Raw genomic sequence first — 21,035 nt, 5'->3', positions numbered from 1 at the left:
CGGCTGGTTGTAAGACACAATCTGGGAGCTGGGAAGTGAACCCCAGTCCTCTGAAAGAACAAATGTCCTTAGCAGCTGAGCCATCTCTCCAGCCCCTATCATGGTACTTTGTTTTAAGGATCACCATTTCACTCTGTAGCCCAGGCTGACCTAAAACTCGTGAACCTGCTTGAGTCTCTAGAGTAACGAGCATGATCCGGCACTCGGTTTCCCAGCATGTTTAAAGATGTGACTTCCGAAGTGTTTTTCTTTTTTACATCATGACCCTTCCACAGAAAGTGCCTCTTCTTACCTTGGGAAACCGGATCAAAAGAGCCTTGTAATTCCGGTGCCTGCCTCTGGGTCTTCTTTTCAGAGGTGACTACACTCGACTCCTCCAGATCCGCATTGGGCACAGACATGACACCAGCCGCCACCTAGCGGCGGGAAGGGGCACGGGCGCCTCCGCCGGGATGGTGTCCAGCGGTTGCCAGGTGACGGGAGCCTCGCGCCGCTAAGGAGGCGGGCACAGCACGTAGGATACGCAGGGTCTCAACAACACGGCCTTCCATTGGCTGAAGGACACTCAACAACCGACTGAGCCAATGTGCAGATGGAAGCTGAAGGCGTCGTGGGACTCCTCCTCCCTGTGCTCCTAGGACGCGTCTGGCGATCTAGGGTCCTGTCTCACCCCTCTGCAGCCCGGCTGCCCTATGTGTACTTCGCAGCTGCTCCTGCTGACGGTGGTGGTCCTGATGCTCCCTGATGCAGCCAGACCTCAGCCCTCCTCCCCAGCCCAGGCTCTGCCCACCTCCTCGGCCCTGGGGCCAGTGACGCCCGAAGTGGCTACTGCAGCTACTCCAGACTGGTCTGAGGACCCTACTCCTGGGACCCCATCGGTGCCCGAGAACGCAACTTCAGACTCCTTCCCAGGTGATGCGGCGGGATATGGGATGGAAATACTGCCTTCCCAGAACTAAATTCTGTAGAGGCTGTTCGCGCGGGAAAACTTTGGGGAACTTCATCTCTCTCTGTTTTATCTTGCACTTATAGCCTTACCGATCTGTATCTGTGACTTGACTCCTGGGAACTGCGATTTGAACTGCTGCTGTGACAAGGACTGCGATCTTCTCCATCCCAGGACAGTCTTTTCCTTCTGCCTTCCTGGTAGTGTAAGGTGAGTGGCCGTGCTCTTGGCGTCTAGACGTAAGAGTGAGCCTCCTACCCCTATTTCCTCCCCTAGGATGTTTCCTTGGGTTTTCCTGGGAGTGATCTTCCCGTTTCTGTAGAGCTGAGCCTTTAGACATCCGAGGGGCCCCTCTCCAAAGCCTACCCTTGCCACTCCTCAGTATCTTCATCTTTGCTCACAGATCCTCCAGCTGGGTATGTGTCGACCACTCTCTTATCTTCAGGAGCAACTCCCCATTTCCTTCCAGAGTTCTCACGGACTCCAGTGGAATTGCACAGTTTTGTGTCCGTGTGAACAACTGTGAGTAGAAATAAGTTTGGCTGTTCTTGTCATTTAAGACGCGGCTTTGTCTTTGGACTTGCCCTGTCTGTTTCATGCTTTGAATCCCCATCTCTTACCGTCTCCGTCCCTTACCACTACCCTCTTCCTTTCAGTTGGTAGGAGACATTAATAATTTCAGAAACCTCCGGTGACTCTCTCCTTTACCTTGAAAACACTGCCCAGCTCCATTAGTCTGGCGGTCTGAGCTATCTCTTTGTTTCTTTTCACGCTTTTCTTTAATGATTGTACACTGATCTTTTATTTTGGCCAGCCTACTGTTCATTGTCCTCAACATATGCCTTGACTTTTACTTTTCTCCGTGACTCATGTGGTCCTCTTTTTCCTCGCATTTTGAAAACCTTAGCTCTCCTAAGACTCTTCTGTCACTTGTCCAAGTTGGAAAAAAAAACATATCTTTATTTATTCACAAGAGATAATACCTCCTGGTAATGATCAGTGAAGGCTAGTCTCACCAGGGTCTCTACTTCATGTGGGTTTGGAAAACTGCAGACCAGGAATTGGGAGATTGGTGTTCTACTCCCGGTTTGGCTCTTGCAACTCATTTGTCTCTGAGGATCCAAATTTTCCAGTGGGATTTGATGAGATGGTCTCTAGGCTTCTTTTTGAAGTCCCAGTTATATTAGAGTCTACCTTTAAACTGTTGGGTATTGGTATCACGTGCAAGGTGGACATATATATATATGTAATATAGCCTTAGCTTGTGTGTCTTACCTGTGTCATCTCCTTATCACCACTTCCTATATACACCTGTACTGAAGTGAGGGGCAAGTGGTAACTTGCTCCTACTGATAAAAGCCACAGGAAGAATTGATGGATATTGGCTGTCCGGTCTCATCTTCTCTCCCCACTTCACTTTAATTTTTTCTTACAAAGGTAGCAATAACTGGACTTGGTATGAAGTAAACAGCCTTTCTGTGCAGTTTCTGGAGGAAATGTTAATCTGTTCTTGGAAGCTGCAGAGCTGGCAGCCTCAGCTCCTAGAGACGCAGGACACTCATGAAGGTGGCACACAGACCAGGTGTCAGCACACCTGTACTAGGAGGTGGTGCACAGACCAGGTGTCAGCACATCTGTATTAGGAGGTCACGCACAGACCAGGTGTCAGCGCACCTGTGCTAGAAGGTGGCGCACAGACCAGGTGTCAGCACATCTGTGCTAGAAGGTGGTGCACAGACCAGGTGTCAGCACATCTGTACTAGGAGGTCACTCACAGACCAGGTGTCAGCATATCTGTGCTAGAAGGTGGTACACAGACCAGGTGTCAGCATATCTGTGCTAGAAGGTGGTACACAGACCAGGTGTCAGCGCACCTGTGTCTGAGAAGTACTTTGTTTTGTTAAAATTACATTAATTTACTTTGTGTTGTGGATAGGGTAGGCACACACATGCTTGTAGACCTTTCTTAAACTCTTGCTGTTTATTTGCGTGTGATGTGTGTTTGTTGTGTTGTGTGTGTTTGTGTTGTGGATAGGGTAGGCACACACATGCTTGTAGACCTTTCTTAAACTCTTGCTGTTCATTTGCGTGTGATGTGTGTTTGTTGTGTTGTGTGTGTTTGTTGTGTTGTGTGTGTTTGTTGTGTTGTGTGTGTTTGCTTGTGTTGTGGATAGGGTGTGCACACACATGCTTGTAGACCTTTCTTAAACTCTTGCTGTTCATTTGCATGTGATTTGTGCTTGTTGTGCTTCAAAGGTTGTTTATTATGTCAGATACTTAAAAAGAAATGCTTTTATCTAAGTATCCGTTCTTTTTAAAAATTATTTTAGCAAAATTAAACTATTTCCAGAAGCTCCAAACAGTCAATGCAACCAACTTTGAGGCCCTGGCTGCAGAGTTCGGAGGCCAATCCTTTGCTTCGACATCGGAAACCCAGCCACCATCACCGTTTTACAGGGTGAGCCTAGGGAAAGGGGCAGAATAGTCTGGTTTTCCTGGCAGAGTACAGTTGGCAGTGTAACTTTGTAATTTCCTTACTGTGACTGAGTCTGTCCTATGTTTATTTATTCAGGCTGGGGATCCCATCCTGACTTACTACCCCAGCTGGTCTGTAGTGAGTTCGCTGAGGCAGCCTGCAGCAGTGGGAGCTGGCGGACTTTGTACTGAGAGCAATCCCGCAGGTGGGTCTGGGACAGGAGTCCACCGGTCTTGTGCTTTTTTGGGAACAGGCTTTCTCACGTGCCACTTACCCCTGTCTTTATTCTTTTTGTTGCAAGGCTTCCTAGAGAGTAAAAGCACAACCTGCACCCGTTTCTTCAGGGACCTGGCCAGTAGCTGCACCTCGGAGCCAGCCCTGGATGCTGCCACTTACTATAACTTCATGGTCTTGAAGGTAGGTGTTCCTTTGTCCCCACTCCACAGACCCTCCTCCCTCAAATCACTCAGCTTCATCGTGACGTTCACATGTCACCCACAACGTGGGTTAGAAAATCCCTAAGCTGGAAGTCATAACTCCTAAGATCTACATATACGGTAGAGGGTATGAAAACTATTGTCTATAGAAAGATGGAGAAATCAGAGGCAGTAGATCCAAGGTCACCTTGTCACCTTCCTGGCTAGTGGGTTTAGAGAGTGAAGGAATGGGTGATGGTTCCAGGTTTTCCCCAAAGTTGTTCTTGCTTTTGGAACTCTGCCTGGGTAGGTAGGCATTGCAGCCCAGCCTGGCCTCCAGCCCCACTCTCTGGAGAGTCAGATGGCAGAGGAGAGGCCACTCCAGTGTTTTGATCTTCTTCCCCTCCCCCACCAAAGTCTGGGTGGGGTCAGGTGAAGTGGAAACTCCTGGTGGTTTTGTGAAAGGCGTCTGCACCCTCACGTCTCCGTTCTTTGCCTTTCCTAGGTCCCAAGAGGAATGACTGACCTTCAGAATGCAAAGGTATGATGCCATCTATCAGGAAAAAAGAACATCTGGCCTCTGTGTATCCGAGGCCAATTCATCCTAGATTATAATAATGAAAGAGAATGTAGGCACTTTGAACCACAGTCAAGCGTGGCTCTAGACATAACTTCGTGGGATAAAGATCGGTGAGATGTTGATAAGTCTAGAGAACGCCTGAGTTAAATCTAACTAAAATGCTACATTTGGAGTGGGCGTCTCAGAGTCTTTCCGTGTACTGTCGGGCACTGTCAGTGTCTGGAGGTGGAGTACAGAATTCTTTACATCTGATTGGCTGTGGGCCCTTGTGTCGTGTGTACTAGGACTGGTGTCCCAGGAAGCTTGTGTTGGGATGTGCTGATTGAGAATGACTCGGATTTAAGTCGTCTGGCACTGGAAGGAGAGAAAATCGGAATGGTCTAGGGGAGAGAATGTATTCATTTTAGCATGATAGAGAGGCAGAGGAGAAAAGGCCACTTCCAGTTTCTTTCTCTTGTCAGCTCCAGGTTCCCGTAACACTTGCCTCAGAAATCAGTCCTCCTCTGCTGGTTGGAAACACGTGTCAGAATATAGTTTCCCAGGTATGGATTCTAAATGGTGCCTGTTGGTCAGTGTCACCAGAGGGACCTCATCTTCCCGCAAGGGGGTGGGGACCGACTCACAGAGCTGCTGGAGTTGACCCCATCACCTCCTTCCCGCCATGTTTCCGTCATGGCCGTAGCTACTGTGGTCCAGGGTTGTAGGTTCATCCTCTTACGTCGCCCACACAGTCTTGTGCCGCTCTTACTGACTTTTCATATTTCCGTCCACCGACACAGTATCATCCCCGAGTCTGAGATGAGTCAGCTTTAGTGGTCTCTTATAGTCAGTGAAACGGGTAAAAGAGTAAAAATTATCTGAAAGTAGCATTTTTAAGGACTGTGTTCCCTTCTGTCCCCAGCTGCTATTCTTATTTCCCTTCTGACACTGTGAGGGTCTAATAACCCAGGTTTCCATTCCTTGCTTACCTTTGCCCAGTACCATACCTGTCCGTCTTTGCCCACTCCAAACGCTTGTCTTAATCACACCTCTCCCGTGGAACTTTTCCTAAGAGCCCTATTTGGTCTCTTTTTTCACATGCAAATGTAATATCAAGTCATCTTTATCTTTTCATGCTATTATTGTTGGTGTGTTTCTGATTACTCTCTAAGTCTCTCGCATGCAGTTGAAATACAGACAGAAGAGGCTTCTGTGCTCGACACGGTATTTATTTTTGTTTATTAATTGACTCTTCTGCTTTTCAGGTCATCTATGAGATAGAGACCAATGGGACCTTCGGGATCCAGAAAGTCTCTGTCAGCTTTCGACAGACCAACCTGACTGTCAGGCCAGGCATTTCCTTACAACAAGACTTCATCATTCACTTTAGGGTCAGTGACCTTCTCTCAGAGGGGGTTTAGGGGCTGAGTTTTAGAAATAGCACTTTGAAGATCCAGGATCCATAATGAGTCTGTCTGTCTACCTTTCTGAGCACCTTTTTTTCTCCTACTAAAATGTCGTTAATAAAATCTCCCAGTCTACTTCATAGAAAAGAAATAATAGCGCTCTGTTTCTGTAATGCATGCAAAATAGAAGCAGAATATTAAGGCCTGCTCTGGTCTTATGTGAGGTCTCAACATTTACTGTTCCTTAATTTGGCTAGAGTGACAGGTATTCAATACGTGTGTGGGGGTAACATTTTCTGTGATGCTCTGGGCCCAACCAAAGTGGTATTCAAACAGACTCGCCGAAGATGTTCACCGTGAGTCTTAAGTTCAGCAGCACACAGAAATTCCTTTCCTCTTTTTTTTTTCTCTTTTTCAGACATTCATAATTTTATTTCTCACTGAATCTCTGGTTTGCAGCCTTCACTGCTCTCAGCCATCTGCCTTTCTCCTACCTCTTTCCTCCTTTTGAACCGAGCAGAGTTCTTTCCAAGTCTGTGATCAGCCAAGCCCTGTGTCCTTACAGCCCTGCTTCTGGTTCAAATTAAAATTGCATTTAAATTCCCCTGGATTCAGCCGGGCCAGACATTGCATGAAATCATTATCAATGTGTGAGAAGTAGTGTCAAGGGATCCTTACTAGGTCCCTGGCTTAATCCTTGGCAGAATTTCAGTTCAGATTGCCTAGCACATAGAGGACCCTCAGTTCAGTCCTCAGTACTCCTCAAAACAAAACCGCAAACAGATCAGTCCAGATTTACTTTAGAGAGGGCGGAAAGGGAACCGTGGGGATAAGGCTGTAGTGTGGCAGAGAGAAGACTGCTCAGTGCAGTTCCTAGATTGCCTGCGGGGAGGGAAGGTGTGAAGACGTGAGGCCGGCAGGGAAGAATGTTTGCACAGTAATTGTCATCTTCCTTCTGCAGGCGTTCGAACCACGCAGGGCTGCTCTTCCTGCTGGTCCCAGAAGTGGGAATCCGGGCTACCTCACCGGGAAGCCACTGTTGGCGCTGACTGGTGACTTGGGTCACTCGGTATCTTTTTTGGAGCTGGGTGGACTGTCACAGCTGACAAGAAATGCTGCTGATGTTTCTACTTGTTCAGTTCTCAAGGTTCCCTTGGTATTCAGCACGTTCTTTACCAAAGTGTTTTATGTTCTCAGATGGTGATGCCACCAAAGGCTTTCTAACTGCAAGGGAGGTTGTACTCACTTTTGCTTATTTTAATGAGATACTCATATGCTAATATATATACATACACATATTTTATGTAATATATATATATATATATGGCTAATCATTTTTAGAAAAACTTAATTGCAGATAGCACTTAGGGAACGGTGAAAACATCAATTTCTCAGCCCTGCCCACTTCCTATTTCTGTTACAATCACCTTGACCGTCACTTTTGCACCTCAGATGACCCTGTTGCTGAGCGAGGGTAGTGGAATTTGCTCTGTTAAGAGACATGAAGTACAGTTTGGAGTGAACGCAGTATCTGGATGCAAGTTCAGGTAATTATTTGCTTCAGAGCCCTTCCCACAATTTTGTTTGTTTTATAGGGACTACGTTGATATAGTAACTATTAACACTCTAAATAACACTTTAAAAATGATAGTCTTTGTATCTATTACTGTATGTCAAGTGTTTTCTGATGGTATGAAGTACCTATTAAGTTATTTCCTCCAGTCTGTCATAATATTAATTTTAATGTTTGAATGCTAAGATGGCCGCTACCATGTTAGTGTTGGACTCCAGCTTCTATGGTGTTTACTTCCAGACCCAAAGAGGTGAACTGCAGCCATTTGCAGGAGGAGATTTATCAGGCTCTTCATGGAAGGCCCAGACCAGAGCACGTTGCCATCTTTGGTAACGCTGACCCAGCCCAGAAAGGAGGGTGGACCAGGATCCTCGGCAGGAACTGCAGTGTTACAGTAAGGAAGCCACTGCTGGCTGGCAGCTCATGTCCCACCTTTGGACTTACGGGCAGCAAGGCAAAAACCAGCCCTCCTGTTTGTATTTATCATATAACGAGGAATGGAAGGAATCAGGACTGCTGGAGGGCACTATTGCAGGTTGCACATGCATCTAATCTATTTTCCTGACCTTAAAGAAACTTGCTAATCTAGAGTAGTAGTTCTCAACATGTGGATTGCATCCCCTTTGGGGTTTGAACAACCCTTTCCCAGGGTAAAACCATCCAGCATATCAGGTAATTACATTTTGAAGTAGCAATGAATGTAATGTTGTGGTTGGGGGTCAGCACGACATGAGGAAGGTTGAGAACCACTGATGGTTGCTTATGGTTTAAAGTCATGCCATATATTTCAGATATTCTCCTATATTCATTTTTCCACTACATTGATCCTGTGTGTGCATATGTGTGGAAGTCAGAGGACAGCTTGGAGAGGTGGTCCTCACCTACCATGTGGAGAGGTGGTCCTCACCTACCATGTGAGTCCTTGGAGAGGTGGTCCTCATCTACCATGTGTGTCCTTGGAGAGGTGGTCCTCACCTACCATGTGTGTCCTTGGAGAGGTGGTCCTCACCTACCATGTGTGTCCTTGGAGAGGTGGTCCTCACCTACCATGTGTGTCCTTGGAGAGGTGGTCCTCACCTACCATGTGTGTCCTTGGAGAGGTGGTCCTCACCTACCATGTATGTCCTTGGAGAGGTGGTCCTCATCTACCATGTGAGTCCTTGGAGAGGTGGTCCTCACCTACCGTGTGTGTCCTTGGAGAGGTGGTCCTCACCTACCATGTGGAGAGGTGGTCCTCACCTACCATGTGTGTCCTTGGAGAGGTGGTCCTCATCTACCATGTGTGTCCTTGGAGAGGTGGTCCTCATCTACCATGTGAGTCCTTGGAGAGGTGGTCCTCATCTACCATGTGAGTCCTTGGAGAGGTGGTCCTCACCTACCGTGTGTGTCCTTGGAGAGGTGGTCCTCACCTACCATGTGTGTCCTTGGAGAGGTGGTCCTCACCTACCGTGTGTGTCCTTGGAGAGGTGGTCCTCATCTACCATGTGTGTCCTTGGAGAGGTGGTCCTCACCTACCATGTGTGTCCTTGGAGAGGTGGTCCTCATCTACCATGTGTGTCCTTGGAGAGGTGGTCCTCACCTACCATGTGTGTCCTTGGAGAGGTGGTCCTCACCTACCATGTGAGTCCTTGGAGAGGTGGTCCTCATCTACCATGTGTGTCCTTGGAGAGGTGGTCCTCGCCTACCGTGTGTGTCCTTGGAGAGGTGGTCCTCACCTACCATGTGAGTCCTTGGAGAGGTGGTCCTCACCTACCATGTGAGTCCTTGGAGAGGTGGTCCTCACCTACCATGTGAGTCCTTGGAGAGGTGGTCCTCACCTACCATGTGTGTCCTGGGGGTGGTCCTCATCTACCATGTGTGTCCTTGGAGAGGTGGTCCTCATCTACCATGTGTGTCCTTGGAGAGGTGGTCCTCATCTACCATGTGTGTCCTTGGAGAGGTGGTCCTCACCTACCATGTGAGTCCTTGGAGAGGTGGTCCTCATCTACCATGTGTGTCCTTGGAGAGGTGGTCCTCGCCTACCGTGTGTGTCCTTGGAGAGGTGGTCCTCACCTACCATGTGAGTCCTTGGAGAGGTGGTCCTCACCTACCATGTGAGTCCTTGGAGAGGTGGTCCTCACCTACCATGTGAGTCCTTGGAGAGGTGGTCCTCACCTACCATGTGAGTCCTTGGAGAGGTGGTCCTCACCTACCATGTGTGTCCTTGGAGAGGTGGTCCTCATCTACCATGTGAGTCCTTGGAGAGGTGGTCCTCACCTACCATGTGTGTCCTTGGAGAGGTGGTCCTCACCTACCATGTGTGTCCTTGGAGAGGTGGTCCTCACCTACCATGTGTGTCCTGGGGTGGTCCTCACCTACCATGTGTGTCCTTGGAGAGGTGGTCCTCACCTACCGTGTGTGTCCTTGGAGAGGTGGTCCTCACCTACCATGTGTGTCCTTGGAGAGGTGGTCCTCACCTACCATGTGTGTCCTGGGGTGGTCAAACTCAAGCTACCAGGCTTGGCAGCAAGCAAGCTTTACCTGCTGAGCCATGTTTCCAGCTACCCTTATATACAGTCTTAAATTCTTGGTCAGAACAGGTTTGTTTATGAGGCTGACAGCAGGCACATTCTCTTGTGATTGCCACAGGTTAGATTTTTAGGACAGGTGTGTGACTCAGTGTAGAACTCCTGCCAGATCACTAAATTGGGTTCAGTTTTCAGTGCCACCAATTAAAGATCACACTTTTCAAATTTGCCTAAAGTGTACTAATGGTTTAAAAGATGAAGAAGTCAAAGAAGATGTATCTTCCTACGTCTTAAAATTATTTCTCTTAGGGTACTGCTCTAAATATGTCATGTTTCTGTTCTGAAATTTTACCTGGCTTCCCGATGCCTTCAAAACCAATTGTTTGGATGGCTTCCAAATCTAACCCTGCTGTGTCTTATCTAACTTGTCACTGCTTTCCAAGTTGTCTGCTCAAGGCTATGGCCTTTCATATCCTTGGCCCCTAGAAGACACTTTGTAGCTGTCACTTAGTGAGTGTTTCTCCTTGGCAACATGTGCTCTTAGTCGTATGCCTTTTTGGAAGTTTTATTTTTAATTAACATAATGTGTATATATTTATGAGCTGTGTGTAAACCTTCAGTATATTCATGCAATATTTACTGATCATTTTCTCCTCTTTATTGTTACCTTCAGAGTCTGAAGTACCTCTTTTTCAAGTTCCTTTTTCTTTTAGTGCTGGGAATTAAATCTTCAAATTCTGCGTAAAATGCACAACCAGTGATTTGAAGCTGTAGTTGCCCTGGTGTTCTGTGGTACTGACCATCCCACCTTCCTCTCTGTGCACCCCACCCCCAACTTTAACTAGTGTCTGGTAATCACTGTAGAAGTCTGCTCTTCTGTGTTAAGGTCAACATTGTCAGTTCCCATTCGTGTGACAGTGTACCCATGTGTGACTTCACAGAGGGTAGTGTTCTCCATGTCCACCCATTTTACTGCGAATGACAAGGTTTCTTTTACGAATGAATGAATCTTACTTCATTATATGAATACTACATTTTCTTCATCCTTTCACCCATTGATGGGAACCTCAATTGAGATCCTGTCTTGGTTGCTGTGAACAGTGCTTCAGCAAACTATCTCCTTAACATGCTGGTTTTCTTTTCATTGAATGTATACACCCAAGAGTAGAATAGCCAGCTCATCTGATAGATTCATCGTTAGCTTTCAGAAGAATCTTCAATCTGTTGATTACTTTTAGCTGCAACTTTTTGTAAGATAAGAGCGTTACTATGGTCTAATTTTGTGCTTCTCTAAGCCATATGGGCCTTCTGTATTACTACATAATGCTTTAAAAACAGTAGCTGCTCGAGAGATACTGAGAGATGGCTCAGCAGCTAAGAGCACCCACTGGTAGCTCACAACGGCCTATAACTCCATCCGCAGGGAATCTGACACCCTCTCTCACCTCCATGCACATCTGTACACATGTGCAAACCCACAGAGACACATACACATAAAAATCTCTAAGAAAACAAAAGTGATGACAACTGAGTGCCTGCATCTTTGCCTTCTGCAGGCTGCTAACTGCTCTTCCTGCTGTCTCATACCGGTTTCCCTGGAGATCCAGGTGTTGTGGGCACATATAGGACTTCAGTCCAACCCACAAGCGCATGTGGCAGGAGCCCGGTTCCTGTACCAATGCAAGTCTGTACAGGTAAGTCAAGTTCCTAGCAGCCCTTTGGTGACCAGAGCATGGTTAAGCTTCTGAGGGCAGGATATGTTACCACTCAGTGTTTCTTAAGAGCAAGTCCCCAAAATGCTTTTCACGTCTATCTTTCCAAGGTGGTTACAAAAATTAATATTTTGTCTTAGTGAATGCAACTATTTTATCTACCCCCCCAATTTTAGCAGTATAGGTGAATTTCTTTTCAATAATCCTGCTGTTACTACTCATCTGACCATGGAAAGCATTTTCCATGCTTGTGTGTTCACTGTGACTCAGTTAATGGTGTTATGGAAATGTTGATTGCGACTAAAGTTATTGGTGTAGTTATCAGTTCTTCTATACGCTCCATTAAATAAATTCTCCCATCTCTAGTAAACATACGTCTGCTGTTTGTAATGTACTATAGGATACACTTACCATCTGCCTTGGTTTTAGAGATAATCTTTAGCCTTTCAGGTTCAAAAGTACGTAAACTTTTAAATCTAGAAATACTGAGGTGAAATGATTTGTGTATGAACTGGCATGATATTATTTTTTAATGAAAAATTACAACATTGGAATTTCTGTTTGTTGCAGTATATTTACTTTCCCGAGAAGAAACTGGGAGCTGCATTTAGGTCTGGCTTCACGTACTTTTAGTCTTTCAAGCAGCAGAGTTGGGGAGCTTGGTTGTCTGCCTATCAGTGGTGTTAACACTCAGGTTATCGGAACGTTTCCCTGAGAGCTTCCTGTTCTTTGTCTAGGTGGACGTGTTTCTGTGAGGCTCACGTAGTCTGTCACAGAGCCCGCACTGAATCTGCTGATAAATCCTTCTCAACTGTAACCTGGGTTCTGTTGTCGCAGGACTGGTTCCGTGCGTGTTCTTTTCCAAAGTCTCTGACTCTCTCAGGCATCACAGCCACCCAGTGCCTTTTTCCTTACCTATGTATTTTACCCCATGTCTTTTTCTGGTAGTTTGCAGTTAGCTTTTCAAGTTCGTTTACATTGCCTGCAGTGCTATTGAGTCCACCCGACGGAATGGATAATAGTTAGAATTTCAGCTGTGTTTTGATCGTGAGCCATTAACTGGGCCAGTGATAAGACTGAAACGGGATCACTTATCTCAGACACTCCTTCTGGCTCTTGTTCTGGCTTTGGCTGGATTACACACAGTTATCAGTCAGAACTCTGACCTAAACACTAATGCACATCAATTTTATTGTTTATAAATTAGTCATCAGATAAAACATTAAAACCAAACAGAATGACATTTAAGAAAAAAAAAAAGAAAGAAAAACCAGGCCAAAGTGAAAGACTCGCAATATATTACCCAATGGTGTTCTTTGGTGTAGGATAAAGAACTTGTGTATCTCAGTCATGAGTTCCATTCTGGCCAAAGATGTCTGTTCTTGTTCATAGACATTAAGTGTAGCTGCAAAACAGAATGTTAGAGAGGAATCCCCAGCCTTTTAATAAGAGTTTTCATTTGTGATGATTGGGTGGAGAACATGGTGGTTTAAAAATTGACTAAGATGCAATATGATACTTAAGGTGGACATCCTGTTAGAAAAGCCACACAAACCTAACCCAAACTTTTCACGTTGTTGGCTACTAACGCTTATATTGAAGAAAGGATTTTGCTGTATTTAGATTGAAGTGAAGCAAGCCTTAAACCTCAGGAAGTATTGGCAATGATTTCTAAAGCAGACATCATAAAATATTCCCAATTAAGGTGGAAATACGTGAAATCAACCATCCACAGCAGAGCTGGAACTGCAGTGGAGAGAAATGTGCTGTCGCGGCTGTGTCATTGTTCGCCCCAACAAAAGAAACGGCGAGCAGAGTTGAGGGGATTGTTTCAGTGACTCGCACACCGGACGCTTTTTGCCTGTACATAACTTTAGACTTCAAAGTCCCAATTTAATGCGTTGAACATACCTGAAAATCCTGTTCTCTGGTGGTAATAAACTGCACTCCCCAGTGGGTCAGCCACGTGTGGTACTCAGTGCCTGACGAGTACAGTCCCACCCCTCTAACTGGGGAGTCTGGCGAGTACAGTCCCACCCTCTAACTGGGGAGTCTGACGAGTACAGTCCCACCCCTCTAACTGGGGAGTCTGCTGGGCTGCATTTCCTCTAACCTCAGACAACTGCAGAGAGTTTCTTGCTTTTAATTGGAGTATAATAAACTTAAGTGTTTCTGGGATACAGGATGTATCACGGTGTAATGATCCAGTGAGAATAATGAGCATTTCTGTCTCCTCATACATGGCCGTCATTTCCTTTGTAAACCCTGCCTCCACCCACGTTTTCCTTAGGTTACCATCTTCCCAAATCAGGGAAAGGGCCGTTTCTGTACCCGTTTCATGGATGCGTTGTTTTGAAGACATCATGAAAGTCTAGTCAAGAAGGAGCTCTGAGTGCGTGTCCTGTGTGAGCTCAGAGGACATTGTTCAGACAGCTTCTTGTATGCAACTTCTTAGTCATCAAAATGCCACTCGAAACTATACTTTTGAGTAGACACAGGTGTCACAGTTACCTTCTTGGGCTCATGGGTGTCTGGGAAATCAGATCTAGATGTATGCTGACCTTAAGTCCCTGGGATGAAGTCTTTTCTCTGCCTTGGAAACCAATGAGAAGGAGCCAGACTTTCTCCTGGGATCGTCCCTTCTACTTGACTTGAACTGGTGGGTGGTTGGGAGTTCCTTTACACCCAAGAATCTGTGAATCTGATCATTTGAGGTCAGGTTTTGTTTGTTTTGTTTTGTTTTTCCCTGAAATTTCAGCCGTCTTCACTGCCTCCACTGTGTGTTGCTTCAGAGCTGCAGTTCACGGGCCCACAAAGGAGAACTAAGAGTGTAATGGCAGTGGTTTGACCATCTGACCTTTCTGCTATCAGTCAGCTCGCTAGTTAGAGACAGTGAAAGTCTCTTGAGACAGGGTCTTCTATAGCCCAGACTGGCCTCCAGTTTGCTGTAGTTAAGGATGCCCTTAACCTCCTGATCCTCCTGTCTCTACCTTCCAAGGACGTGTGTGCCAGGCTCTGAGACTGAATCCTTAGGTTTACCTGTTCACAGTTCTGGGGCCATGGGCTGTTAGAAATGTGTTTGCTTATATCTCACACAAAGAGAACTACACGGGACTATTCCAGGAGAAGATGCATATTGCTTAGAGCATGTTTATTTTCAGTCCAAAGAAAATAATTCTGGTGGAGAGTCTGTGGAATATACTAAGAATTGACTTATCCTTGCCTCTCTTCCTGTAGGAGCACCAGAGAGGAATAGAAGTACCTTTGACAACTCTTGTGAACTTTGTGGACATTACTCAGAAGCCAGAGCCACCAAGGGATCAACCTCAAACAGACTGGAAATTGCCGTTTGATTTCTTCTTTCCTTTCAAAGTGGCATTCAGCAGAGGGGCCAGGGCTCAGGACTCAGCCTCCTCTGTGCTCGTCCTGTGCATCTTTCTACTTGGGGCTCTCAGCTCACAGACTAAGTGAAGAGAGAGCGATCAGGTTTCATTTTTCCCTATGGGAAATTCTAAGGCAGCCTGCTTGTCTTGGCTAAAGAGATCCTTGCTTTCTCATGATTACAGGAGGGCATTTAGGGAAGCAGAACCTAACTAAAGGAAAAATTTCCCTCATTTTCCCACTGTGTAACCTTGACTGGCCTGGAACTCCCAATGTGGACCAAGGCTGGACTCAAACTCATAGAGATCCGCCTGCCTCTGCCTCCCAAGTGCTGGGATTAAAGTCACACGCCACCATGCCCAGCCAGGAATCTTTATAAGTTGAAGATGTATTCTAAAAATTCAATTAAAAATATTCCATCATCGTAACTCTCTGCTTAGGGCTCCACAGGCCTCCAGGTAGACACCGGGTTCTCTGATTCTCAAGCCTGCCAGTCCTCAGTCTCTGTCTCTTCTGGTCGTATTCTGTCTGAATGTGAGCAGCATCTCCGCTGCTCTCAGGCCCATGTTCCTGCTGTCACCCAGAGTCACCTCAGAAGGGCTGACCGTTCAAGCCAGGAAGCTGCTGGCTCTATATCTTGTCTGGCTCTTTTGCCAAAGTGTGGCCACACCCCTTGCCCAGACCTGAGGTAGGAAAATGGTTCTTTCTATTCATTTTCCAAAATGGATGGAATCCCATCTTCTCACTAGCAAATGACCGCACCGTTCCTTTCTGTCTTGGTGGTGTGGAGAAATACAAGTGACTGAGACTCTGTTCTGCTCAGTGGCATCGTGGCAGAAGTTGACACCCTGTGATACACTGTGTGAGGTTTAAAGGGGAGTTAGGACTCTAAACTGTACAGTAGTATTCAAATCGGGGCTTGTGTTTTTTCCTAGGGAGATACTCCCCTTCACTCCAATTTTATGTCCGTGGCATCTATTACAAATCTGTTAAGGGTAAGTCTTTGGTGGTTTGCACAGAGTCCTGACTGCCCGGCCAGTTCACAGATAGTAACATGCAGAGAGCTTTCTTGAAGACATGGGTTCCTATTCTTGAGTGAAGACAAATTGGTTGAGAATTAATAGTAAAAAATTTGAAACTTAAAGACTCATACTGTTCTTTTAATTAAGAAAAGTTTTGAGGGAATAAATGCCATTATATATAATTATTTTAAACATCAAGCATCTAACATTGAAGATTAACATGAAGAGTAACTCCAGTGAACATGCAGTCCTCACCATCTGCCTCTGCATGGTGTGTGCCCCTGGATACACGTTTGTTTGGAGAGACAGTCAACATGGCTTTCGCCTCATAATGAGGTTGGCAGAAACATCAAAATCTGCGGGCCTGGGAAAGTGAATGGGAGTAGGAAAGTGACCTGGGAACCTGGGAGGCCCAGGTGTTTCCATGGACTAAACTTATCATAGGAAAATTACGGAATGGATGAAACAGATGGAGGCTCCCCTGTGGGAATCTGAAAGCCAGGCAGAGAGGATTGAAAGTTTTCTGTTCTACCGTGTATTAGTGCTTTGAAACCCAAATTGTCTTTTAATAAAACTGTTTCGTCCCTGCTTCAGGAGAGAAAATCTGGCTGTAAATCCCATCTCAACTGTCATAGTAAATAACCAGTTTCTCTGAAAGAGGCCAAAGTCTCACAGCAGTTACTACGAAGGGCAGGCAGGACTTGGGAAGCTGGAGCACAGTTCCCCACAGAGTCTTGTTACATAGGGGTTATCTAGCTAAGTACTTAAAAGTTAATAATCCTAAATTGTGGGCTAGCTGACACTTGGAGCCAGCTACTGGTTCTTTCCGGAATCAGTCCCCCACTCTGTTCTCCTATGCCCAAGTGTCACTGGAAGTTTCTTCAGGCTTATTATTAACTAGCTCTTACAACTTAACCCATTTCTATTATTCTGTATTTTACCGCAAGGTTTGTGGCTTGTTACCTCACATCTTGCTCCTCTGGTGGCTGCTGGTATCTCCCTCACTCTGCCGTCTTTCTCCCTGTCTCTCTGCTTGGATTTCCTGCCTGGCTCTATTCTGCCTGGCATTGGCCAAATCAGCTTATTTATTAACCAATGATAATAAAACATATTCACAGCTTATAGAGAGACATCCCACATCACCCAAGACTATGAAACTAGTCTGTTCTTAAAATTTCTATCTAACTAAAATGGAACCTTCTAAAATTTTCTTTTAGGTTTATTTTATGTGTTTTTTGCTTGCATGTATTCTCTGTACCATACACATGCCTGAGGATGATGGTTGTGAACGCTAGGTGGCTCTTAGCCACTGAGCCCCACTTAAAAATAGGTAGTGACCAAAACAAATTACAAAATATCACAGATACTCTATAGTTCTATTTTTTAAAAATAAAAATGTTCTATATATGTGTGAAAGGGAAACAAAACTTAAATGACTACATGTCAAAAATAAAGTTTTTAAAAATGACATCTTGTTTTATAATCAGAAAATACTATATTTTGAAGAAACTTGATATCCTCTAAAAAAAAAACCTCAGTTTATTATGTGCAGGAATATTGTGTGCAATGACCAACTTCCCTTTTCTGTTGATGTAGTCAATATCCCAGGCCTGTCTAGAATCATTCCCATGTGTCTGTCACTTTGTGATCTGCTGGGGTTCTTTTTTTTTTCCCCTTTCTTTCTAGACAGGGTTTCTCTGTGTAGCTTTGAAGCCTAGAACCTGTCCTGGAACTCGCTGTGTAGATCAGACTGACCTTGAACTCCCAGAGATCTACCTGCCTCTGCCTCCCAAGTGCTGTGTTTAAAAGCATATGCCACCACTGCCTGGCCTTTTTTCTTTCTTTCTTTTTATTAATTTTTTTCATTTATTTTACATCCCAACCATAGTTTTCCCTCCCTCCTCTCGCTCCCTCCCCCAGTTTCCCCCTTTCCTTCTCCCCCACCCACTCCTCCTATATCTCCGTTCTGAAAGGGACTGGCCTCCCATTGGAGTCAACAAAGCATAGTACAAGTTGATGCAGAACCAAGCCCCTCCCCCTGCATCAAGGCGGTGCAAGGCAACCCAGCATGGGAAATAGGTTCCCAAAAATCCTGCTGGGGTTCTTTAAGATAAAACACAGACTGAGCCCTGCCTCTGGAGATTCTGGTTCACCTGTGGAAAAGAAGCAGGAAACAGAGACTTTAAGACTCTTATAGATTGGCGATTAGGAAATGGGAAACTGACCTCTGCCTCTGGAATGCTGGGATTGCAGGAACTGCATCCAGTTTAACAAGGATGCTGTCAACAGTCAAGTTTCTTTTTGGCACTGGGGGGGGGGGGGTCAATTCTGGGGGCGACTGAAGCGGCGGTAAGCCCCCTTTAGTGAATGAGAAAATGAATTAATAGGTTCCGCAGACTTATCAGGACTACAAAAGCACAAAGCACCAACTTCCAACCACAGTGTGCCTATGTGCGATGTGAGGAGAACAGCCAGCTGGTAAGAAGACAGCTTGTGCTCTTGACACATTCAGCTTTGGAATAATCAGTTATTAGAGATTAAACACACTGTTTTAAAATGCAATATTCTTACCACCGCCTTTGCGGAAAACACTTGGGCTGTTATTTCCGGATAACTAGGTGCCAACTTATTTTATTATGGCGCCATTTGTTTTCAACCGCCAGTTTTTGTTTTTTTTTGGGGGGGGGCGAGGGTCTTAATTGATCCAATCTATTTTTCAGGCGAGCCTGCCGTACAGATGATCACTGCCAAACATTCCTTACCAACTCCACCAGCAACTGGGAGCCAACCCCCTCTCCACCTGGCTGGGAAGCTGCCTGGGCCGGCTCCTGTCTGGGTGCCCGGAGCCCCGCCCCTATACTCTTAGGGCGCGCTTGGAGGTGGGAGGGGGCCGCCACGTGGAGCGTGGGCGCGATTCTCAGAAGCGCCTGCGCCGTCGCCGCGGCGTAGCTCGGGTCGTACCCGTCGCCTAACGTCAACGGCGCTGGCGCCGCGGCCGGGGTTCACTCTAACGCGGCTGACGCAACGCCGGAGAGCGGGGACGTAGACGGAAGAAAAGGCGGAGGCCAGAGCAGCCGGCGCGGAGAGTGGGCCGGGACTGGGGTCGGCTGCTAGCAGGTAGGTGAGCGGGTGACACTGGGCGAGGGTGCACTCGGGGCATGGAGGACACGCGTGGCGCATCCACGGGGGAGGGGATGGGAGCGGGTCGCGGGTGGTGGCGGCTGGGGGCACCCAGGTGCTCTGAGATGCTGGTGCACAGCTCCCTGTGCGGGGCATAGGAGGCCCCGGGTATCTGGCGATCTCTTAGGTATGCAACCAGGTGGAGGCCTGAAGACCCTGCAGCCCCTTCTCACCCAGATCCCAAACCGGCTTCCAGTGCCCCAGCGCTGCGAGTAGTGATACACCTGGTATGTTATGAGCCGCCGGCACACCCCCACGGCCTGGGTCTGCGGTTGTCTGTGCTCACGCCCTGACATATGGGGCCTGTGCACGGTTGATACTCCCTGCAGCCAGGGTTACCCCAAGAGCCCCCTGCGTGCGGTAATTATCTCTTGGCACAATCAGGGTGCCCTCAGAATTTTCACTCATCACGCCTCACGCCAGCTTTATTCCCCCACCCTCTGAAGCAGGGGCATTTATCTTTGGGCTTTTGTCTTTTTGTTAAGTAGTGAACCATGAACTCAGCATGTGTTTTTCTGGGTGGTTTGTTGAGACTGAAGTTCACTTCTCTAAGTGAGATAAGAGCTTTCAGTGTAGTTGTGGATAGGTACTTGAGAGATGTTCTGAGTTAAAATGTAAAAACGTCTCGGTCACACTTTGGGCCTTTATATCTCTTGTCTGGTTTTTGCTGGCACAGTAAACTGCCAGGTTGAACCAGTCCATTGCACTGAAAGAACAGGCTACCTACAGGGGACAGAGACAAGGTACAAGAGAAGCCCCGATGACTTAATGGATCTCAAACATTCAGAGCTTTCTGTACTTAGACAAGACGGGGGAAACAATCTAGAAACATGTATGTGATTAGATCAGGTTCTGTTCTGACCCGGGGTGCTATGGAGCTCAGGCTGGCCTTGAACTGGCTATGTGCCGAGAATGACCTTGAGTTTCTGATCTTTTTGCCTTTCCTTACCCCCAACTGCTGGGATTACAGGAGTATGGTACCATGCTCAGCTGCCCATGAGTGGCTCTTTTGACCTTTTTGTGTCGCTGAAGGGAATAAAAAGTGGGAAGCTGAAGACGTGTCTGTGCCTTTTAAAAGGTAGAGGAGGGAGACAGACATGAGACTTACCTGTGTACCCAGGCGCTTTCCATGCATTGCCTGGTCTAATTCCCATAGTGATCTCATGCTGTCCTAACCGTTATTATCCCTCATTTACAGACGAGGAAATTGAGGCTTACAAAGTTCCAAGTAAACCTCCAAAAGTCATACCCCTGGCCAGGATAGAGCTAACACCCAAGTCTGCCCAGCTCTAAAGTCGTGTTCCCCATCCTGTCTACCCTGCACCAAAGGGAAGTTGATAACTCATTTGTGGAGAGCCACAGTGCCTGAACCGGCTCACCTAGAGGATTATGTTCAGCTTTGACGGCTAGAACTGCAGAGGACAGTGCAAAGGGGCTGCCACCAGAAGTATGTCACTCTTAGCTGTCCCTCACCGCGTGCACTCACCAGCCTGCCGCCATGTTTTACTGCAGAGTGAGCCTGTCATCTCCTCTCTCCATGTCTGCGCTTCCGTGCAGAATAACTGTAGAACGGTGCATTGCTGTGGATTCGGGGGCCTGAGGAAATGGTTGAGTGGGGAAAGTGCTTGCTGTGCAAGTGTGAGGACCTGAGTTCGGATCCCTAGCACCCCTGTAAACTCTGGGTGTGGTGATACACCAGAGCTAGGGGAAGGAGACATGCAGGTTCATTGGCTCACCAGCCCGACCAAAACAGCAAGCTCTGGGTTCATTCAGAGATTTGATCTCAAAAACAAACAAAAAACAGGTGGACCGAGATAGAACAAGACACTTGAATTGACCTCCATTTTTGCAGGTACC

At 46.7% G+C, this 21,035-nt stretch overlaps 2 protein-coding genes across 3 annotated transcripts in view; both read left to right on the top strand.

Moving 5' to 3' along the window:
• Window positions 1-563: 563 nt before the first annotated feature.
• On the top strand, window positions 564-16,601 carry Tctn3 (tectonic family member 3). The gene is made up of 14 exons (XM_075974058.1): window positions 564-912; window positions 1,033-1,156; window positions 1,350-1,468; window positions 3,277-3,404; window positions 3,519-3,627; window positions 3,724-3,839; window positions 4,344-4,379; window positions 4,880-4,960; window positions 5,663-5,788; window positions 6,765-6,872; window positions 7,256-7,350; window positions 7,617-7,770; window positions 11,440-11,577; window positions 14,833-16,601. Exons 1-14 carry the CDS (start codon window positions 693-695, stop codon window positions 15,064-15,066), a joined length of 1,788 nt encoding a protein of 595 aa, XP_075830173.1. The 5' UTR covers window positions 564-692; the 3' UTR covers window positions 15,067-16,601.
• Window positions 16,602-18,779: 2,178 nt separating this feature from the next.
• Window positions 18,780-21,035, top strand: part of Aldh18a1 (aldehyde dehydrogenase 18 family member A1) — a 35,465-nt gene continuing 33,209 nt past the window's right edge. The window contains exon 1 of one of the 2 annotated variants that reach the window (XM_075974056.1): window positions 18,780-19,115. The gene's annotated coding sequence lies outside the window, so the exon portion shown is untranslated. The remainder of the gene's footprint in view (window positions 19,116-21,035) is intronic. The other variant, XM_075974057.1, reaches the window with a different exon arrangement.

This window comes from Microtus pennsylvanicus, chromosome 5 (genome assembly GCF_037038515.1).
Source record: "Microtus pennsylvanicus isolate mMicPen1 chromosome 5, mMicPen1.hap1, whole genome shotgun sequence".
NCBI classification, from domain to species: Eukaryota; Metazoa; Chordata; class Mammalia; order Rodentia; family Cricetidae; genus Microtus; species Microtus pennsylvanicus.
The sequence above is the reverse complement of the archived record's forward strand: the minus strand, read 5'-3'. Positions and strand labels throughout refer to the sequence as shown.

What these genes read in the sequence shown, in the direction of transcription:
- Tctn3 (XM_075974058.1), top strand. Translation starts at nt 693, where the DNA reads ATGTGTACTTCGCAGCTGCTCCTGCTGACGGTGGTGGTCCTGATGCTC. An exon ending in TTGTGTCCGTGTGAACAACT is followed by an intron (nt 1,469 to 3,276) that starts GTGAGTAGAAAT and finishes AAATTATTTTAG; the next exon opens with CAAAATTAAACTATTTCCAG. An exon ending in CACCATCACCGTTTTACAGG is followed by an intron (nt 3,405 to 3,518) that starts GTGAGCCTAGGG and finishes TTATTTATTCAG; the next exon opens with GCTGGGGATCCCATCCTGAC.